Here is a 16,579-nt window from a genome sequence, read left to right as displayed (position 1 = left end):
GATGACCTTATACGCAAGACAGCAAAACAGACACAGATATAAATAACAGGCTTTTGGACTCTGTGGAAGAAGGTGAGGGTGGGATGATTTGAGAGAACAGCATTAAAACATGTATGTTACCATATGTGAAACAGATCACCAGTCCAGGTTTGATGCATGAGACATCAAAAACAGATCACCAGTCCAGGTTTGATGCATGAGACATGATACGCAAGACAATAAAAGAGACACAGATATAAAGAACAGGCTTTTGGACTCTGTGAGAGAAGGTGAGGGTGGGATGATTTGAGAGAACAGCATTGAAACATGTATGTTACCATATGTGAAACAGATCACCAGTCCAGGCTTGATGCATGAGACAGGACACTCAGGGCCGTTGCCCTGGGATGACCCTGAGGGATGGGATGGGGAGGGAGGTGGAAGGGGGGTTCAGGATGGGGGATGCATGTACACCCATGGCTGATTCATGTCAACGTATGGCAAAAACCACTACAATATTGTAAAGTAATTAGCCTCCAATTAAAATAAATTAATTTAAAAAATAAAAAAAGAATAAAAAAAATTTTTTAATGAACTTGTGGTTCATACACAATGAAATATTATTCAGCCATAAAAAGGAATGCATTTGAGTCAGTTCTGATGAGGTGGATGAACCTAGAACCTATTATACAGAGTGAAGTGAGTCAGAAGGAGAAAGATAAATATCATATTCTAATGCACATATATGGAATCTAGAAAAATGGTACTGAAGAATTTATTTACAAGGCAGCAGTGGCGGAATGGACATAGAGAATAGACTTATGGACATGGGGAGAGGAGAGGAGAGGGTGAGATGTATGGAGAGAGTAACATGGAAATTTACATTACCATATGTAAAATAGCCAACAGGAATTTTCTGAATGGCTCAGGAAACTCAAACAGGGGCTCTGATCAATCTAGAGGGGTGAGATGGGGAGGGAGATGGGAGGGAGGTTCAAGAGGGAGGGGATATATGTATACCTATGGCTGATTCATGTTGAGGTTTGACAGAAAACAAAATTCTGTAAAGCAATTATCCTTCAATAAATAAAAAGAAAAAAAAAAACTTCGAATTAATTCGAATTTACTTTGAATCTTTTTTTTGGCCGTATTATCTTAGTTCCCCAACCCTCGCCCACTGCAGTGGAAGTGTGGAATCATAACCGCTGACTCGCTAGGAAAGTCCCAGGGGAATCATTTTTAACCAGTGGCTTTCAAGGGTCAAAGGAAGAAAGGTGATTTAAGGATTTGTGAATGATTTATAGAGTTAAAAATGCTTTGTAAATGAGCTATGTGTTTTATTATCAGGGGTGGAGGAATGGCACTTTCAAAACGCATTTTGAACTGGTAGCAAAATTGCCACATGGAATTGGGTTTCCAGCAGGAAGAACAACAGATAGTAATGGCATCATCTCAGTTGTTCAATTACTTGCAGTAATTAGGGAAGGGGTCAGTTTAAATTAAATAAAGGATTGAATTACAGGATACTTTATTAAGTAAAAGATGTATTCCTCAAGAATTGTTGTGGAATACTACAGATTTGGCTTAACAAGTCTTTCCTATAACTGGCAACAGTCTTTGAACAGACCACCAGGAATTGGGCTTTCAAATCAGTGTAGCCCAAATGTATGATATTTAAGTGTGTTTAAAATTAAGGAAATTTATAAAACAGAATGCCAAAATTAATCCTTAAAATCACATAGGTCCTCTTTTGAAGAAGTTGTCTTTTCTGTGACATCCAGTGAGTTCGAATAAACCAGATGTTCAATAGCCCTGAAAAGAAAATCACAACTTTGAGCCCAACCCAAAACCTGGATACTTAGCTACATAATCCAGTGCTTAGAAACACTACAGGATGTATACATTTGGATCGTTTCTCTGGTCCTTTACTAGTTACCTGCAGTGTAATTAAAATCCCTTTAAAATTGAATTTCTAACATAATCAGAGGCACATTTCCAGGACTGTGAGGCTGCTTCAAGGAATGATTAGATGGAGGCTAAGTCAGGTGAGCATTGGGAATTATGAGTAGAGGTGGGTGAAGCCCTGAAAATGAACAATGACCATCATATGTCACATTTCTCATCTTTTTTTGCAACAAAGCTACATAAAAGGAAAGTGGAGGCTGTTGAATGACCTCAGTTGCCATGTGTCTGTATATAAATGTACATGTTGCAACCTGATGTATATTCATGTCTGCAAATTACACTTGAAAGTAAACTAATGATGTCAACTTGTGCTGACATTAGGCAGTGGGAAATTTTGAAGGGGATTTAGAACTTTCCCCGCACTGTTTTATCTTGAAAGAATCTATGTACAAAGCACTTTCTTTCCATCTATTGTGTCTTATGAGCCTCCTTGCTTGTGAGAGAAGAAGCAAGTCATTGGAATAGGTATTTTTTTCTTCCTTTCAGACCAAAAAACAGGTTTGGATTTTTTTTTCCTTCTTCAAATATTTTTTTTAATATGTCTTTTGAATCTATTCTCTCTGCTGGTGATATTTTTGTTCTTATAAAGACCACCCATTTCTTTCCTCAGTTCTATCCCGTTCCTTTATGTTCTGTAGTATCGCTGGGGTATCAAATCTCAGCTCATAATTATTTGTCTCCCATTTAACCACAAGGTGTAAATTTGCTAACTGAAAAGGCGTGCTCTGACAGTTAATCTCCATGTGTGTCCAAAGGCTGAGCCAGCTGCCCTGGATAATTTCCCTGGGGGATTGTTCTGTAGAATATGGGGCCATTTGTTGAGCTCTCTGATGTGGGAGACGAGAAAATGAAAGGACTGCCAGAGAGAAATGGGATCATGCAGTGCCTTTCAGAGCAGAAACAGAAATCAAAGGACAGTTTCACGTCCACTCCACTTCCCCAAGCATGTTCCTGGGACTAGGGAATCAGGGATATTTTCTTATTAGTGTTTCTATAGAAGTCACGAAGACAGAGCCCAGTATTAGGAGCTTATGGCAAATTTAGTCATGCCTGTAAGATATACTCAGAAATTGTTGTTTACTCACTCAGTTATGACTCTTTTGTGACCCCATGAACTGTAGCCCACCAGGCTTCTCTGTCCACAGGATTTCCTGGACAGAGAATACTGGAGTGGGTTGCCATTTCCTTCTCCAGAGGAATCTTCCCAACCCAGGGATCTAACCTGTGTCTCCTGCATTGGCAGACAGGTTCTTTACCACTGAGCCACTAGGGATGCGTACTCAGAAATTACCTCCAACCTAACCGCTTCTGTCTGTGCCTGAAACTTACAGGTTCTTCAAGGGTCTGCACAACTGTCTGGAACCAGAAGAAAAAAAACATATGTTGATATCGACTCTAAAATCCAAAAACTATCTACAAGATTATTAAATGTTTAATTGAATGTCAACAAAATGTGTAATATCAGCTTTATTAAGCATTTTGCTAGTCTTCTTAAAACTTCCATGTGAAACCAAATCATAGGTTCAGTTTTGTCGCTTGCCAAGACTTCCAGCGTGCCTATCATAAGTTCAATGAATTGCCCATAGCCAGTAATTTAAATGCAAAATTATAATTATCCTTCCCATTTTTTTTTACACCAAAAAAATTGTATATTTTAGGTGGAGTGTGGGGGCATCTGAATGTTCTTTCAGTGACATGTTTGGTAGGGCTAAAAAAAGAGAACCCAGGGCCCATGAAGCTATTAAAGTAGTTCTGCCAGCATCTTCTCTTCTTGCTGTGTGTGATTAGTCCTGAAGACAGGTCAGCAAAGACATTAATGGGAGGACCAGAGGCAAGACGGGGGAAAGATTTCAGTTTCTTCTTGCTCTTTGAACCCATAGTCAAGGGGAAGTGACAGAGACAGTGGTCTGATCATGAGGAAGTTCCCAGGGTACCTGCATGCTCTTGGAAAGATTGTAGGACTGTGCCTGGTTCTGTTGAAAAAGGAGTTTTCATTTCATAGAGGAAGCTAAGCCATCCAGTTGGGACCTGGAGGAAGAGTGCCAGAGTCCCCTTGTCTGAGTTATATTCTCGCCAACCAGGCTTCCCAGGTGGCTCAGTGGTAAAGAATCTATCTGCCAATGCAGGAGACACAGGTTCGAGCCCTAGGTTGGGAAGATCCCCTGGAGGAGGAAATGGCAACCCACTCCAGTATTCTTGCCAGGAGAATCCTATGGAGAGAAGAGCCCAGCGGGCTACAATCTGTGGGGTCACAAAAGAGTTGGACACAACTGAGTGACTGAGCATGCAATGGATGGCTGGCCCTCCTGGGCCCTTGTGTTTTAGTCAACTTTTCTCAAAGCGACAGATACTTCCTTTTTTAGAATGAAAAACTTGAAGGGGTGGGGCAGGAAAGAAGGTGGGTCATCTGGATTCCATGTGTGATGATCTTAGTCTTCACTGGCTTCATGTCTTCAGGCTTTACTTGATGTACCACACTCGGGGTGGTGAATGTTGACTCCGTCTGAAGGACATGGAATATGACACATCTGTGTAATCTCAGCCCTTGATACTAACCACTAATAAGAATAACCACTAATGATTCTTGCAGAACTTTTTTCTTTATATGTGCTAAAGTATTATTAATTTATTTTCTTTTGTAAAATGAGATAGTAAATAAGGGTTTTAATTTTTTCACTGAATGATATATCTTAGATATTCTTCCATGTCAGCAGATGTGCACTTACCTCATTCATTGTAGTGACCACATGACATTCCGCTGGATGGCCAGATCACAACTAATTTAACTTTCTTCTGTCACTGGGCATTTGGGTTGGCCATTCAACTTTGATCTTTCAAGTGAAAGTACCATATACCTAAATAACCACATGGTACCAGTGATAAAGAACCCACCTACCTGTGCTGGAGATGTAAGAGATGTGGGTTTGATCCCTGGGTCAGGAAGATCCCCTAGAGAAGGGCATGGCAGCCCACTCCAGTATTCTTGCCTGGAGAATGCCATGGACAGAGGAGCCTGGCACAGAGGACCAGAGGACAGAGGACCCTCTGACAGAGGTTGCAGAATCCCTATGAACAGAGGAGTCCATAGGGTCGCAAAGAGTTGGACATGACTGGAGCCACTTAGCACGTAGCGTACACTCTTAATTCCCTGTATCGGCATAGTCTTTCCCAGGAGCAGAAAGAACCAAATCTTGCCCTATACTGATGCTTGTGTTTAAGTGTAAAACCTATATGTGACTTATTGTTTATTTATTTCTTTGTCTTTTGTTTCTGCCTTTTCCTCTTGTGCAGTCCTCTACAGCCAGGGACAAGGATGAACAGACTCTACCGGTAGGAAGCAGTGGCCTTGTCTGTACCTGTTCCTGTGCCTGTGGACAGGGTTGGGAGGGGTGGGTGAAAGAGGGGCTCTTGTGCTCAACAAGTCATCCTCTCCCTTGGAATCCTTAAAGTGTTTAGTCTGCGGGTGTATGAATGTTCTGTCCTGGTATTAGTGTCAACTGAATTCTTACATTCAGTGACAAATGATTTCTAGGACTAGGTTTCAAAAGAATTTGAGTTCCCTCTTTCACTTGGCATGAAAAAGTTGAAAGAGTGAGGTATTTTCAAATTCCATTCCAAGGGATGTTGAGCCGCTATTTGGGGACAGTGAGGGATCTAATGCTTGGTATCTATTTCTTTATGTATCTGCATGCACCTGGTTTTTTTGGTTGAAAATTTCTTTTGGTTCCATCAAAAGAAATGCTGCATGAAGTCTATACATTCAATATATACATAATGCCCGGAAGAATGCTTTAAGTTCCATAGATATAATCGTAGGATAAGGAACATTTCCATAGAAGAGTTCCTTTGGTTTCCCCAAATAAGGAAACATAGTAACAGTGATTATGACATATTATTAACAGCAAACACATTTTCCAGTCCCTATCCAATTAACACATCACATTTTGTATTGTGAAGCTTGGCAGGGAAATGACCTTCAGAGTTTTTATGCTCAGTCATCAGTGATTACATTTCAACTCTATTCAAATCTTTTAACCTTGCCCCTAACATTTTCTAAGCCTTAATCTTCTGAATCAAATAACACAGCACAATTTTTTTTTTAAGTTCCAGATTTTTGAGTCTGAAAGAACTAGTAATGAAGATAGATATGACCGCATTCTTCCTCCTGTGATGCTCAGAGTAGAGACTTCTGACATGCATTGGGAGTCCATAGGATATACCAGATCCAGTACTGGGCGAGGGGTACAGACCCAGGCTCTTCCTTTGTGAACCGTGATCTGGTTCTGAGATACGAGTCATCCCCTCAGATTCTTCCCCAAACCCTGTAGAATTGGAAATATTATTTCTAATAGAATCAGGTATAATAAAATCACCCTTAAAAATTCAGGTTTCTCCATGTATCTTATAATCACATTTTACCAATACTTCAGGCTTACTGTGGGTTTCATGTTTCCCTCCAAACACATGGATCATTGTTAATAAGTGTTCTACAAAATAAGGGATGAATGAGCAATGCTCGGAAACACTGTCCAAGTTAGCCAAGTTAATCACACTTCTTTAGTGTTAGACTTAATGTATCTTAGTGTCTAATACATATCCTAAAACTCTAAAGGTGAGTTAGCCTAGGATGTAGCACTTTCCAAATGTCTCTTGTGAGACTTTTCTCAGGAAACCTCCTTGTAGATGTGTAGTGTGATGAAACATTTTGCAAAACCCCATAAACTAAAGGCCCCTTTGGAGTCAGGGAGGTTCTCTGTGGAGACATAATAGGAGGATCTCTCTCTTCAGATCTCACTTAACACAGACTGTAGGGCTTCATGGATGAGAGCCATGGTTCCCGCATGGAATGAGGTACCCCGAAATGTGTGCCTGATGTTCCTTTGTGGAGCAAGGGGGAAATCTTAGCACCTCTGTTGTTAACTTTCTATATTAGTCTTCATAATTTCTACTCTTGTAAATGCTTTATGGTATATATGCACTTGTTTTAGTATGTGTCTGGATAGAGACACATATTCATATAGATAGATACACATATACACACTCAAAAGTTTTACTGATAGGGTATGCAATCCAAACATTTTAGAGACTACCCACTGGTTCAGAGAACAGATGGTAAGTGAAACAGACCTGCAACCCATTCTTGTAGCCTCCATTTTTTTGTCTTTATGACCCAAACACCTCATTTTACTTCTCTAAGACTAAATTTCTTCATCTGACTAAAGGAAACAGTAAGAATGCCTAGTTCATAGAGTTAAGTTTGAGAATGAGATCAACTAATGGAGGTGAAGGATATAGTACATTGAGCATATACTAAGTTCTCAAGAAACAATAGCAGTTGATCCCTTTAGTTGCAACGGATGTGAGAACGCCATTCCTTCCAGAGACTTTGAAGGAATGTACGTCAAACATCTTTGGTTCGATTGTGTGTGATGCTATGACAGACGAGGTGAGGCGCTTGCCTTGCATTTCTGAGCACTCACAGCATCTTTGTCTGGTTTCTTTGCTCAGGTGAAGCCACGTCTGCAGCGGGGTGGAAGTTCCGCCTCCCTCCACAACAGTCTCATGAGGAACAGCATCTTCCAGCTCATGATACACACCCTTGACCCACTCGCTGAAGGTAAGCATCAGGCTTTGGTTTGGGGACTTGTTTGGGGCGGAGGCAAAGGCTGGGAAAAGGCCTGTCTTCATAAAACACGTTTGTGCTTCCATCACAAACCCGCTAATGTCCTCATGTGTCACCTCTGCCAGAGGCAGCCCCAGCCCTTTGGTGCGCTTTTTCTACCCCCGCCCAGTTCACCATCAGAGGTTCTTGTACCAGGAACAGGAGCGGAGGTCCGTTTGCTAATTCTGTCTTTTGATGCCTCTAGCATAAATACAGTTTGTTACCAGGCAGAGCAGACAAAAGAGCTTTTTCTCTCCCTTCCAGCTAGAATGACAGTTCTCTTTCATCATCCTCCTCAGTTTCAAAATGAAGTTGTATATCAGGATAAATTGATAAATTGTATATCTTTAAAAAAGAGAGAGAGACAAGAACTCCATGACTTAGCAAGGCTGGGATTAGTTTGGGGAATGATGTTCACTGCAGAACATTAATGTTGTACCTAGTCTTTGGCAATTGGAAGATGAGGGGGTAAGCTTCTAAACACCTAAAGAGCACTCTCTAAGATAACTGCTTAGGATCAGGTTGAAGAACCACCCTGGTTCCCCTCCTAGGGTCATCATATAAACCGTCACCAACAGTCTAGTATTGTGTTCTTCCAGTTATACTCACAAGGAAGCCAGATACATTGTGCTTTTTTAATTGCATAAGTATGCTAAAAACAAATTAATTTTTCAAGGAAGTAGGTATCTGATGCATCAGATAAATATAGGAGTTAGGCCACTAGCAAAGGGCTCGTATATTGCCAAGTCATCTGTTCTACCTTCATCCCTGGACCTTACAACTGAGCCTGATGTTACACAGGGGCAAATGACATGGAAACAGGTTTCTGCCAGTGAATGAACACATGGGATGAGATTAATAAATCATATCACACAAATCAGAGCTCTTTACCAATGTAAAGCTTTGCAAAGTAATTTCAAGGGTCTAGATGAAGTCAAGAAAACCTGGGATGTCGCGAGAGTCTCCCTAGGTCCTGTTGCCCCTCACTGAACCTTCACCCAGAATAATAAGTGAGGATCACAGGCTCACTCTCAACGTGGAGCACTGTAGTTATAACACATTTCCACCTTGTGGCCCAGGGAGTTGCATAGCTGATGTGATGTTTTCCAAGGAGCCTTCCTTCATCGATCCTGGGTTCTGTGTACTCAGGGGCAGTCGTTTGCCAGGAACATCTGAAATATCATTACTCTCTTTACCAGAGGTCCATGTGACAAGGAAATTAGCCCTGGTCACTAGCCTTCTTTCCCCTCCACTGCTCAAGGTCACCCCCAGAGAAATGATCTCAATGAGTGAGGGGATCCCAGGGCAACCTCCTGCCGGCCACGAAGCAGCTGTGTGACTTTGGGCAACTTAGAGCCTCTCTCGTATCTCATTCCTTCATCTCCAATAATAATTACCTCAGTCTAGTAATTTTAAAATTGGCAAAGTATTTTCACACCTGTGAATCTATGCTTTCTAATAACGCTTCACAGCTAACATTAATATTTTAATTTCATAAAGTAGAGTACCACCAAAATAGATCTCAAGGGTATCTCCTTCTCTCTCTGCGAGCTCTTCATTCCAAGCCATCTTTACGCTTCCTAGCTGATCTTCCACTCCCTCCATTGCCTCTTTCTTTGCATATTTTCCACCTAGCAGCCCAAGTAACCTTCTGAAAAAGTAAATCAAATCATGTCACTCCTACTAACCTGCAGTGGCTTCCCATGGCTTATACGAAAATGGTGAAATACTTGCCATGGTCTACACCATCTGTCTCATTCTCCAAACTCACTTTGGCTTACTTTGTGTTAGCTAGACAGATGCCTTCTGTCCTAAAATAGATACTTCTTTCCTGCCTCAGAGTCTTTGCTTAGACTGTTCCCTCCACCCAAAATACTTTTCCTTCTCCCATTTTCTTCCACTTTCCCCTGCTTTATTTTTGCCCAATCTTCAGCAGTTTGTGTAAATAACACCTCCTGACCATTCAGTATAAATGAGGGCACCAGTTGTCATCTCTCGGTGCATCCTTTAGTTTTTCTTTTTGCCCACTTTACAAGTTGTAGGATTATTTGTTTACTACCTGTCTCCCCCAGGACACAGTAAATTTCTAGAGAACAGGGATTCTGTTTATTTACCTGTTGTCCCTAAGGTCTAACAAGCTACCTGGTACATAGTAGCTGCTAAGGCTTAGAACGATTAAGCCACCTGGCCATAGTCATGCCCTGATAGTCACACAGTTACAAAGCTTTTTAAAGCCCCATGCATTTAAGGTTGAATCTTGGTTATTTTGAGCTACCATCTTCCCCACCATTACCCAGAAGAGCAGGTGAGAGAAGAAATGAACTATCTTACCTGCCCCAACTCGATTATGAGCAAGCAACTGAGTATACTTATTTCTGGCAAGGCATGTTATACAGTAATTGAGGACAGACTCCAGAGCCAGACTCTCTGGATCCAAATCCTAGTTCTGCATTTACTAGCTGTGTGACCTTGGATAAGTTACTTAACCTCTCTGCACCTCAATTCCCTCATCTGTAAAAATCAGGATGGTATATAATAATGTCTACATCATAAGGTTGTTATAAGGACTAAAGGAGTTGAATATTCATTAAGCATTTAACACATTGCCTAGAAGATTGTAAGTACCATACAGGTTTGGAATTACTGTTTCATTACATTGAAAAATAATACAGCCTATGAATGTTTTAATTTAAAAAATTCAAAAGGCTGTGGTGAGACTTTCCTGGTGGCTCAGTGGTAAAGAATTCACCTGCTAATGCAGAAGACACAGGTTCAATCCCTGGGTCAGAAAGATCCCACATGCCATGGAGCAATTAAGCCCGTGCACTACAGCTGTTGAGCCTGTGCCCTGGAGCCCGTGCGCCACAACAAGAGAAGCCACCGCAACGGGAAGCCTGCTCGCTGTAACTAGAGGGCAGCCCCCGCTTGTCACAACTAGAGAAAAGCCCACACAGCCAAAAATAAATAAATAAAATTTGGGGGGGGGAGGCTATGATGAAAAAAATAAGTCTTCCTCCTCCAACAAACTCCCAGTTTTCTCCAGTCCCCCAGTTCTTTCAGAGGAAATGACTGCTACCAATTACTTGGGGTTCATTCCAGAGATGATCTGTATATATACAACTGTGGGGGGTGTGTGTGTGTGTGTGACCTTGCCCATAGGTCTCAACAATCTAAATTTATGTGGTTTTTGTCTGAGGGAGTTCAGTTTCTGTTAGGGCTTGGTTTTGTTTTTCTATCTGGTGGGAAGGTTATGCTTTGTTTCAGTGAGATAAGAGAAGGTGAATCTGGGTTATCTCAGGGTCAGGCCATCCGTAATTTTCTGCATCACCTGGCCCTTGTAGGGTTGTACAGCAATTAAAGTGTTTGTTCCTGCTGTAGCAAGATGTGCCATCTAAATCCAGGCACCTCCATTCAAGGTGAAGCCTCTCCCTGAAAGACGTGGAGTGCTCCAATGGCATGAATCTGGGAGAATGCAGAGAGCCATAATCAGTTCTGGATTTGAGTGATTAGAAAATATGGAAAGGACTTCAGTGCTTTCAAATTGCTCCACAGCACTTTGCCAAGAAAGCAGATTGCTCCAGTATTTTTCCCCCAAAAAATTCACAATCATTTCCCATTCCAAGAACATTCCAAGCTCTCAGAAATAGTCATCTCTCTTTTTGTTTGCATCTAATCACTTGAACTCACACATCCTCGTGCCAAACTGTCACCTCTTAACAATATAGAGCATGCTGGTTACGTCACCAGGTTGATGGCATGAACGCTGTAGCAGCTTCTCTGTTGCACTGATTGATGTTCCTGGCATCTGCCTCGCTGAGTCGTACATTGGCACAGCATGGCAGACAGTCCCATTTCATAAGAGATGTTTTTGACATCATCCAGAACAGATGACCTGTGAAAAGACATTTCTCATCTGTGCCATTCAGGTGTCAATCCAGTGATGGAGCCCTTGCTAAAAGTTTTAATTGGTGGTTGGTTCAGCCTCTGAGCCTGAGTCACAAGATCCGGCAGTGTTTGTGTTTCTTATCCATTGATACGTAACAAAGCACCCAAGACTTAGTGATGTAAAACCACCCCCGTATCATTCCTGCTCATAATTTCATGGGTCAGGAATTTGGGTGATTCAGGGATCAGCAAGGTGATTCTTCTGTTCCATGTGGAGGTCATTTGATGTTATTCAGCTAGGAGATGGGCAGGTTAAAGGATCCAAAAGGGCCTTGCTCACATGTCTGCTGTGTCTGCCACCTTTGAAGGCACAGCTGGGAGGCTGGGTTCAGCTGGACCCCTGACTCTGCATGTGGTCACAGGGCTTTTCCACATGCTTGGTCTTCCCGTACAGTGGCTGAGAGCTCCATGAGCAAACCATCCAAGAGGCCCAGGCAATAGGGGCAGGGCTTCCCATGACCTAGCCTGGGAAGCCCCAGAATGTCACTTATACTATAGTCTAACACTAGTCACGCCATCCCAAAGGCGAGACCAGACTCAAGACATGGAGGAGGAGACTCCATCTCTGTATGGGAAGATACCAGAGAATTTGAACCACCTTTCATCTAACCCAGTCTGTTTCAGGGGACACACATCACTGACTGGTTGATCCATCCATGGTTCAGTGGTGTTTTCTGGGCAAACTACTCAGTGTGGAGCGGACAAAGCCATAGGTGACCTGCTTTGGGTGAGAAGACAGTACAGCTGTCTTTTTTAAATTCAGAAAATCCTTAGTGTTCCCAGAAGTAGACTTCCACTTACATCACATGGGCTGGGACAGGGCTATGTGACCACCCTGACCTACAAAGAAACCAGAAGTGGGCTCTCTGCCCCCTCAAACATGAAACTCCACAGTCAACCCCAGTGAAAGTCAGAGTTCCCTTTCTCCTCATCCTTAGTAACCTCCATCCTGTCTTTTCAAGTTCCTGATTTACAAAGAGATACAATGTTCCCCTTCTTCCTCCCTTTTAAAACATTCTCTGGTGGCCCCTGAGTCCAAATTTTATACAGTGGCCCTGAATCCTCCCCCAGCAAAAGCATATCCCAATACTTGCCATCTAAGGAGCCTGGTTACCCCAAGACATAGGCAAAATCATGCCCTGCTAAGCTGCTGCTAAGTCACTCCAGTTGTGTCCAACTCTGTGCGACCCCATAGATGGCAGCCCACCAGGCTCCTCCGTCCCTGGGATTCTCCAGGCAAGAACACTGGAGTGGGTTGCCATTTCCTTCTCCAATGCATGAAAGTGAAAAGTGAAAGTAAAGTCGCTCAGTCGTGCCCGACTCTTAGCGACCCCATGGACCGCAGCCCACCAGGCTCCTCCATCCATGGGATTTTCCAGGCAAGAGTACTGGAGTGGGGTGTCATTGCCTTCAGTTCAAAACCATCTCACCAGCAGGAAAAGTCCTAGTTTTTGTGGTAGCCCTAAGCCCCCTGTGACCTGCCTCTCTTCTTTCCTCCCTCCTTCCCCACTCTCTTTTTTCCCCCTCCAATCCTCTCCTCCTCTTTCTCTGCCCTTCTCTCCTTCCTCTCATGTGTCATTCCCTTTGCTGCACTCCTCTGATTGACAAGCAGCTCCTCACAAGTTCCCAGCACCCTCCTGCACCAGGGCCTTTGCACATGTTCTCATCTTTCTCCATCCTGCTTTCCCTTCCTTCAAGTTAACGTACGCATGTTACCTGATGAGAAAGATCTGACTCAGTTGCTGTTTTTGAAAAACAGCAAAATCAAAGCCATGATAATAAAGCAGAGTTCTGGACCTTCCTTGCCTGCCTGTTTATTTGTCCATAAACACAGTGAATATATTTATTTGTTGTTTGTATCCTATCGGACACGACTGAGCAACTGAACTGAACCGAACTGAACTCCTGTCTCTACTCTTACATCTTGGACAGGGCAGGCACTCCTCTATCTCCAGGGCCCAGAGTACGTGGATCCCAATCCCTGTTTGTTGAATGGATTGAATGAGTGCTTGCTTATATAATGTTTCTGCTGAAAAACATATGACTAGCCATGTAGATTATCTTAATCCATGCTCTGTCAAGAGACTCTTTGGATGTGACCCACGAAGTCCTATTCAGTTAGTGGTTGTCTCTGCAGTAGTGAGAAGCAGTCATGTCTCCTTCCGTGTGGAATTTCAAATTTTGATTTACATTTTTTCATCATAACAGCAATTTTATTATCAATAGCAAAGTTTAACAAATAAGTACACTTGATGCCTTAGAAACACAAGAGCAAGGATGATACTGTGTTAGCCTAGGGGGCTTGTAATTGAATTGAAGGATTATTTAACCTCAGGGCACGAGACAGTTTAGAACAGCAGGTCCCCAGGCCTGATGTGTGTTTCTCTTGAGACCATTTTCATGACAAAAATCTTCAGAATCCTGTTATGAGATATCTGAAAATGACACCATACTCTCAGTACGATACCTGCTTTCTTTGCTATTAAAAGACAGACAAGCTTCCCCCACGGTAAATTCACTTCACGTCACACGGCTGGTCTCTGCTGTCACTTTCCAGCCAACACATTTATGTTGCTTTCATTTAAATTGACTGGAAGGGTGTCCTGAGAGCCTTTCCCCTGCGTTTCTGAAGGGACCGTTTTGGTCCCTCATTTTCCTCCCACTAAGATCCTGTGACATCCTGATGGCAGCTCTGCTTTATCAGTCTGACTCGGCAATGCAGGGTGACGTGACTCCCAGGACATCTTGATCATAAAGCCTCGCAAATGAGTAGCCACTATTTATTGTTTCCCTGTCTTCCCTGTACCTTAGATTATAGGTTTTCAAACTTGTTTCTCAGTAACAGCATAACCTTTTGCTCAAAGGGATTCCCACAGGGAAGAATACATATTTTTAATAGTTAAAACTATTAAGAGTTTACTCATATCAGATCCTTTTATCAGTGTGACCAACTCAATTGCTTTCCTATAAACCATCAATGTCAAACATAAAATAAATAAAGACCCACTCAACAAAATGCAACAAAACCAAAAAGTGCCAGGGATTAACCCAAAGAAAATGTTTAAGAACTTTAGTGCAAAAACAGTAGTCATTTCTGAAGAACATGGAAGACGATCTAAATAAATGTTGATATATTATAAAGATATCGCGTTCTCCTCAGATGGAACTCTAAATGCAACTCAATTCTAATTGAAATCCCAAAAATATGTTTATGGAACTTCAGAACTTGACTTTGAAATTTATATAGAATAAGCAGAAAAGGCACTTTTCACGAAGAACAAAAAGGGAAAACACACCCAGCAGAGACCAAGATGTATCACGGAGCAAGAGGTTTTAGGTGCTCTGGTTGAAGGATTTGGGAGGAAGGGGAGGAGGCTGGACCAGAAGCAACCAGGATCTCCCCAGAGGTGGCCCTCAGGGAGCAGGAAGAAGCTGTGAGCACCTGCCCTGTGGGGTCTGCCAGCTCTGGCTGAAGCACTGGGGGATGGGAGCAGCTTCCTGAAGCGCTAGAATCAGCTGTGATGGAGCAAGGCCCTCATTCCCGAGGTGGTGAAAGCGCACACGTTCACGGAATCGACATCACATCCTGACAAGTGCGGATTAATAAACCCAACAGGGAAGCCCGGCTGGTGCACAGACAGCGCGAGCTGCGCTTGCCAAGTCTTCAGGAACATCATCCTAGGTGTGAACCTGAGGGCAGGGCCATCAGGAAAGGGTCCTTCTGAGAAAGTGACCTTCAAGAGCAGTTCTCAAAGGCAGTGAGGAACCTGGGCGGGCAGACAAGGTGGTGAGGAATCGAGGGCAATGGAAGTGGCTGGAGAAACCCAAGCTATGCGTGGCTGGCCTAACCGAGCCAAGGCTTCTTTGAGATGAGCGGGCGTGTGTGTTTGCCTGCTTGAATGCTCCAGCGGGCTCTCCTGTCCAAGGGCACTTGCAGTGTGTGTGTGTGTCTGTGTATCAGTGTGGCTCTGTTTGGTTGTCTGTGTATATGTGTATATATGTAACTGTGTCTACATGTCTGTGTGTATGTGTGTGTGTCTATGTGTGAGTGTCTATATCTGAGTGTGTGTGTCTGTGTATGCATCTACCATAACTATGTGTGTGTCATTTCAGTGCCAGAAACTAAAGGCCTAAGATGATGTTGAAGAGAAAAAACAAGAGATTGGAACTTTTGAAGTGCTTATTACTCAGTGCCACACACCTGACAGTCACCTCCTGTCATTCTCCAATCAGTGGCTATGGGAAGTATTCTGCTTTACCTCTGAGGAAACTGAGGTTCAGAGAGGTGACATTACTTGCTCATAGTCACCCAGCTCCTAAGTCTGCCTTCAGAGCTTGAACACTTTGCACTCACACAAGACTCTCATCTGTAGCCATGTGTCCATCTCCCATACATACAGCCAGACATCTATTTTGCAAAATCACTTCAGTGCTTCAACATTGATGTGTTAACTTGAAGCTGGCATGAAGATTAAACTTTTACTTGCTTGCTGCGTTTTCTTTTTCTTTCACCCAACGGCAGAACTTATTTCCCCAGCTTCTGTTTTTAAAAATGGCTTCAATATGCACTTTCAAAAATTGTCATTTGATCCTAGAAGAAAGCCATTTTCATGCCTATTTGATTCAAAATGTGGAGACGTTATCCCTGAAAGGCAGTACTGTAACCTTTCTTTTGGTCCCAAATCGTGGATCAGTTTAAATTAGCGAGAAAGATGCTTGCGTGCTGCCTCAGCTGGTGAGTGGACAGGCAACAGGAGTGAAAATCTTCAATGGGAAAGAATAAAATGCAATCTGCTGGCTTTGTTTTTAATAAGATGACAGTCGTTTAAATGCCTGGATAGAGGAAGGCAGGCTGTTAATGCCTCTCATAGCACAAATGCAGGGACAAGTTAAACAGCTCTTCTCTTTGGGGAATAGTAGAGCATTACTCTCAGATTTGAACATCAAAGATGGTCGAAATTGAATCTCTCTTTGTGTTGTACACATTACAAATACATTTCATTTGGGGTATGAAGAGAAAGTGAATGG

The 16,579-nt window shown here is 42.6% G+C and overlaps 1 protein-coding gene across 2 annotated transcripts in view; it reads left to right on the top strand.

The window, feature by feature from the left end:
- SLC24A2 (solute carrier family 24 member 2) overlaps positions 1–16,579 on the top strand; it is a 279,119-nt gene that overhangs the window by 179,814 nt on the left and 82,726 nt on the right. For both annotated transcript variants that reach the window (XM_070376129.1, XM_070376128.1), the window contains exons 2-3: positions 5,236–5,274; positions 7,453–7,561. In XM_070376129.1, coding sequence (XP_070232230.1) covers positions 5,236–5,274; positions 7,453–7,561 — 148 coding nt within the window. The remainder of the gene's footprint in view (positions 1–5,235; positions 5,275–7,452; positions 7,562–16,579) is intronic.

The sequence above is a fragment of the Bos mutus genome, chromosome 8 (assembly GCF_027580195.1).
Source record: "Bos mutus isolate GX-2022 chromosome 8, NWIPB_WYAK_1.1, whole genome shotgun sequence".
NCBI classification, from domain to species: Eukaryota; Metazoa; Chordata; class Mammalia; order Artiodactyla; family Bovidae; genus Bos; species Bos mutus.
This window is presented reverse-complemented; position numbering and strand designations above follow the sequence as displayed.